This window comes from Pteropus vampyrus, unplaced genomic scaffold, assembly GCF_000151845.1.
Source record: "Pteropus vampyrus isolate Shadow unplaced genomic scaffold, Pvam_2.0 Scaffold620, whole genome shotgun sequence".
NCBI lineage: Eukaryota > Metazoa > Chordata > Mammalia > Chiroptera > Pteropodidae > Pteropus > Pteropus vampyrus.
This window is the reverse complement of record NW_011889401.1, coordinates 505,365-511,057: the sequence shown is the minus strand read 5'-3', so window position 1 is coordinate 511,057 and position 5,693 is coordinate 505,365. Positions and strand designations below refer to the sequence as shown.

At 63.3% G+C, this 5,693-nt stretch overlaps 1 protein-coding gene across 1 annotated transcript in view; it reads left to right on the top strand.

Moving 5' to 3' along the window:
- The first annotated feature begins 2,751 nt into the window (after window positions 1-2,751).
- Window positions 2,752-5,693, top strand: part of NACAD (NAC alpha domain containing) — a 7,240-nt gene continuing 4,298 nt past the window's right edge. Inside the window, exons 1-2 of the mRNA XM_023525759.1 lie at window positions 2,752-2,818; window positions 3,923-5,668. Of these exons, the coding sequence (XP_023381527.1) occupies window positions 2,752-2,818; window positions 3,923-5,668 (1,813 nt within the window). The remainder of the gene's footprint in view (window positions 2,819-3,922; window positions 5,669-5,693) is intronic.

Below are 5,693 nucleotides of genomic sequence, written 5' to 3'. Positions count from 1 at the left end.
GCCACACTGGCCTGGGACTCGGCCTCAGCAGCAGGTATCTGGGGCCAGGACAAGAACCACTGAAGGCTCCCCAGGAAGGAGCAGTGGCTGCCTCGCTCCGCTCTGAGGGATGGGAAGGGGGCAGCCTGGGCTCAGCACCGCGGGTCCCACTTTCTCAAGACATCGCCGTTCTCGGGGGGCGACCTCCCCACTTGATGTTTGTCCTTCAGACCGCTTCCAGGGGCTCTAGGTGTTTGTCATCTTGTCCAGTCTCGCTGGGGGCTTCTCGGGAGCCCCCCACCCCCACTCCCGCCATGCCGGAAGTCCCTCTGCCCTCTGCTTTCCCGGCCTCGCTGCCAGGTGGAGACTTCCGTGCTGTGTTGAGTGGCGTGGTGACAGCAGACTGCGTCTTAGACGACGCAGCTGTTCACCATCAGGTGTGGTGTGAGCCGTGAGCCTATTGTGAGTTTAATCGAGTTTTTTTTTTTTTTTTCTGAATGGCTGTTGGATTATGTCAATGCTTTTTCTGTATCAGTTGATACAGAATTTTTTTCTTCAGCGTGTTGGTATGGAGCATGACATCGACTTTCAAGTGCCGAACCTCGCACACCTGGAGGAATCCCACTTCATTCAGACTTTATTCATCATTAGATTCTCAGCCGATGTTTTGCTGAGAATTTCTGTGCCTAGTGAGTCAGGGAGGCATCCTGTACTTTTTGTTTCCTTGGAGTGTTGTCTCTACCTGGTTTTGGAATCAGGGTTTCTAGTCTCAAAATGAGTTGGAGTGTTCCCTCTTCTATTTGCTTGAAGAGATTGTTTAAAATTGATGCTGATTCTACTTTAAATACTTGGTAGAATTCTCCAGTAAAATCATCTGGACCTGGAGATTTCTTTGAGGAAGCTTTTAAATTACAAATTCAATTTTCTTCATGGTTATAGGGCCATTCATATTATCTATTTCATCTTGTTTGAATTTTGGCAGGTTTTAATTTCGAAGTAATCAATTCCTTTCTTCAGTGTCGTTGGGTTTATGAGTATTGTTTGTAGCATTCCCTTGGTATCCTTGTAATGGCCCTGTTACTCGTCAGTGTCCTGCAGACAGAACCAACAGCCTGTGTACAGGTACATGTGAAGGGGGTTTATCACGGGAATTGGCCCACCCAGTTATGGAGGCCGAGAGTCAGTGACGCAACCTGCCGTTAGTGAGCTGGAGACCCGGGAAAGCCAGGGCTGGAGAACACTTCAGTTCAAGTCCAAATGCCGAAGAACCGGGAGCCCCAGTGTCCGAGGGCCACAGATGGATGTCCCAGGTCCAGGAGAGAGAATTCTCCCTCCGTCACCTTTCTGCTCCTCTGGGCTCCTGACGGGTGGGATGCTGCAGCCACACAGCTGAGGGCGGGCTCAGCCCAGTCACGGGTGTCAGGTGCTGGCCTTGCCGGGCCCCTTCCGGAATGTGTCCGCCAGCCACCTGGGCTGCCCTGCTTCCAGCGACATGACACGTAAAATGAGCTGTCACAGACCCACTGCTTTCCCGACACTGGTCTTTTGTTTTTTTGTCAATCTTGCTACAGATTTATCAATTTTACTGATTTTTCAAAGAATCGGATTTTTGTTTTCATTGATTTTCTCTCTTGCTTTGTTTCCAATGTCACTGATTTCTGCTCTTGGCTTTGTCGTTTTCTGCTTGTGTGGCTTTTGGTTTCTAGAAAGTTGGTGGTGGTGGTGGCCAGATGGCAGGCAGCCTGCAGAGGACCCAGTGAGGGGAAGGAAGAGGGCACCGGAATGAGAGGGGCAGGAGCCTCTCTGGGGGACGGGGGACGGATTTCCAGCGACTGAGGGGGATGCAGGATGCAGGAGGGGAGGCTGGGGCGTGGTGGTCTGTGCCCGCTGCAGCCCCTGGCTCCGTGGGCTCTGGGGTGGAGCCAGCAGAAGACAGAATGGACACCCGCCAACAACGGCTGCTCTGACTCCCGGACCCCCCGCTCCAGCTCGGGTGGTGACAATGTCCATCTGTCTCCTGGAGCCTGGCACAGGGCAGACGCTCGCCTGCATCTCTGAGGCTCCCTCCCAGAGGGAGGGCTGGAGTCCTTGGGGGCGTGGCAGGGGCGCTGCCGGGAACAGAGTGAGGCAAATGTCCCTCTTCCTTCCATGGCGGAGACCTGCGTGTTCGGCAGCAGGGAGCCCGGGACCCATCCTCTCTCTAGTTGCTATGGAGCCGGGAGGCAGTTACCATGGAGACTGACTTGCGCACACCAGCCAATCAGTGCAGGGCTGCGGCTCCAGCTCACCTCTTGGATAGAGGCACCAGGCTGGGCGGGGACCCCTGACCGGGACAAATGGGGGCCAGCAGGCCAGGCGGGGGTACTGTGCTGCCGCCGCCTCCCCTAAAGTGCCTGGACCCCCACACCCCGAGTTCTGACAACCCCTGCCTCTTCCCGACATGGCTAAGAAGCGATGCCACCCTGGGGTCAGCCCAGCCTCCACTGCCCGTGAACCCCTTTCCCATTAAAGGGATGGGGGGATGCTGCGGGAAAAGCAGTGCCACGCACCGCGGGAGGAGGGCGCACGATGCGGTGGGGAGGGAGCCGCCCCCCTGCGCTCCGCAGTGCCTGGCGCCCCTGCGCACGCTCACTCTGGGCGCTGGCGGGCGGGGCGGCCCTGACGTCATCCACTGACACCCCCATCCCCCGGGCGAGGGGCGGTGGCCGCGCAGGCTCCGCGGGACGGACGTACGGACGCACCGGGACGGAGGGACGGGCGCACCGCCAGGCCATGCCCGGGGAGGCGGCCCGCGCCGAGCTGCTGCTGCCAGAGGCCGGCGGGCCAGGGCCCCGCACAGGTGAGGCCCCGCGCTTTCCGCCTCGTGAGGCTTCCCCGCCCCTCCGTCCGGCCTGGTCCCCTCTCCGTCCCCTCCCCGTGTTTTCGCGCCTTGCCCTTCGGTGCACAGGAATGCTGACCCCTGCCCCCTGCCCCCTGCCCGCGGGGAAGGGCGGGTGCAGCAGGGTAGACGGGCCTGGAGGGCCTGCGAGCGCCCAAGGCTCCGTGCACCCCTATTGTCTGCACCGGAGCTGCGGGCCTGTGTGCACCCCGGCCCGCGGGGACACCTGCCTCATGCCTGAGGGCCGTTCAGGGCCGAGACTGGTCCTGGAGCGAGGAGCAGGAAGGGTGCTGGCGCCTGTGGGTGTGGGAGCTCGGAGGCCCTGGGGGTCGCGGCGAGACGTGCAGGCCCACCTCCCTGGAGAGGCTAGGCCAGCAATGGTGGAGGCTGAGGGCAGCTGCCTGAGCCTGGGAAGGCCGGAAGGCCGGTCAGGGTGGCCCAGCAGGTCAGCCCTGTGTGGCTGTGGGAGAGCCAAGGGCACCTTGCTGTCACCTGGAGATGGGACCAGTGCTGGGTCCAATAAAGGGAGCAGGGCTGGGGTCTCCAGATGTAGGGTCTGGGGCAGTCCCTGCTCTGACTGTTTGATGACCTTGAATGAGTCACTGAAACCTTTGACCTTTAGGCTTCCGTTCCACTCCGGCCTCTGCCCCTGCCCCAGGGTCCAGTGCAGGTGGGCAAGGTGACCATGCCAGGCTCAGGTGCCCACCCATCCGCCACACCCACCTCGAGGCATTGGGTACTCATTACACTCCAGTGGACCTAAAGGACCCCTTCTCAGGAACCTCTGGCCACTCCAGCAAGCCGAGGCACAGGAGATGCTGTGCCTGGGGGTGGAACGTTCCAGAGCTGAGCAGAGTGCAGGCCCCCTGCTCTAGGACCGGGGAGGTCATGAGAGGGCCTCACCTGCCAAACCCAGACTTTGTGCAGGAGACAGCAAGCCAGTGTCCAAGGGGACAGGCACTGTCTTCGTCACCGAGCATCTCAGACAAGCCAGGGTGCCTGTTTGTGCCACAGCCACAGCCCATGCCCCAGCCCCTCCCTGCTCATGCGCTCTTCTCTCCACAGACCTGCCCTTGAATGCGGCCACGGCCACCACCCCACGAGGGGACCGGCTGCAGCCCTGCGCCCTGACCCCCGGGCCCAGCGCCCTGGCCCTCACGTTCCTGCCTAGCAAGCCTGGTGCCCGGCCCCCACCCGAGGGAGCCAGCTGGGATGCAGGGTCCCACCAGGCCCCCTCGACCTGGGCAGTCCCAGCAAAGAGCAGCCCCAGCCCAGGGCCCCCCGAGGTCCTGTCCATCGGGGGGCCTGTCCCAGGCGCTCTGGAGCCTCGGATTGCAATGGGCGAGGAGACACGCCGGGCGCCCCCACTGCCCTGGGCAGCTCTGCCGGAGCTCAGGGACCGGGCGCGGGGGCCTGCCAGTCCGAGCCCGCCCCCCGCAGCACATCCTCAGGGAGCCCTGCTGACGCCTGTGCCTGCCACAGACCCCGACTGCTACTTCACGCCACCCTCCAGCCCCAGCCAGACCACCGCCACCCTGCTCCCCGGCCGTGGCTGGGCAGCCGAGACCGAGCTCCAGACCGAGCCCGGGGATTCGCCACCTGCCTCGCCCTCAGGCTCCTATGTCACGGCAGATGGGGACAGCTGGGGCTCGTCCCCATCCTGCTCCCTGAGCCTGCTGGCCGTGGCCGAAGGGCTGGACGTGCCGTCAGGCTGGGGCTTCTCCCCACCAGGGTCTGAGGCCAACGAGAGGGAGCCGACCCCTGCGGAGTCCCTAGGGTCCCCATCCCCAGAGTCCAGCCTCTCAGGGGACAGCAGCTCTTCTTGGGACCAGGAGGGCCACTTCTTCGAGCTGGACTTCCTGGCCAACGACCCGATGATCCCAGCTGCCCTCCTGCCTTTTCGCGGCAGCCTGATCTTCCAAGTGGAGGCGGTGGAGGTGACGCCACTGCCCCCAGAGGAGGAGCCGGACGGCGAGGACGGGGACGGCAGCACGTTCGCCTCCTCCCTGCAGTCGCTGTCCGATCTCTCCATCACCGAGGGCGTGGACGAGGCCTTTGCCTTCCGGGACGACGCCTCGGCAGCCTCCTCCGACCCTGACTCGGCCTCCTACACGGGGGTGGAGGACGAGAGGCTGTACAGCGAGGAGCCGCACGCGCAGCCCGCTGCCCCGCTCCCGGCCCGCCCCGGGGGCACTGCTCCTGGGGTATCGGATTTGGGCCGAGCTGCCGAAATCACCAGGGCAGGCCCCACCTCAGGCCAGGTGTCTGCGGCCAGCCCAGCCCTGCCGCCTTCACAGGAAGCCCCAGGCCTTGCCGGGGTGCCCCCTCGGGCCCTGGGGGGAGAGGCAGGCTCCGCTGTGGGAGCAGTGCCCGTCAGCATGGGCGCACCTCAGCCCTGGCAGGAGGGGGCGGGCACTGCCTTAGGCCCCAGGCCGTGGACAGCACAGGGCGGGGCGGGCTGCCCGGACACTCCACAGAGTGTGAAGGCAGGTGCAGGCCAGGTGTGCTTACTGGAAGAGGAGGACCACACCTCAGCCCAGGGTCCAGTCCCTGCGGCCACACATCTGCCCCTGCAGACAGACGCAGGTTGCGCCCTGGGGGCTGAGCCCGTGACTGCTGCGGTCCAGCAGGAAGGAGGCGAGACCTTGGGACTAAAGCCAGCGCCTGAGAAGGGCACAGGCCACGCTGGAGACCCGGAACCTGCAGCCTTAGACCAGACCCAACAGGGCGGCCCGGACCCAGCTGCTGATGCCAGGACGCCCTGGGCTTCACCCATAGCTATAGATGCAGGGCCTTCTGGGCCTGTCTCAGGTTACCCGGACCGCCTCGAGCCCGC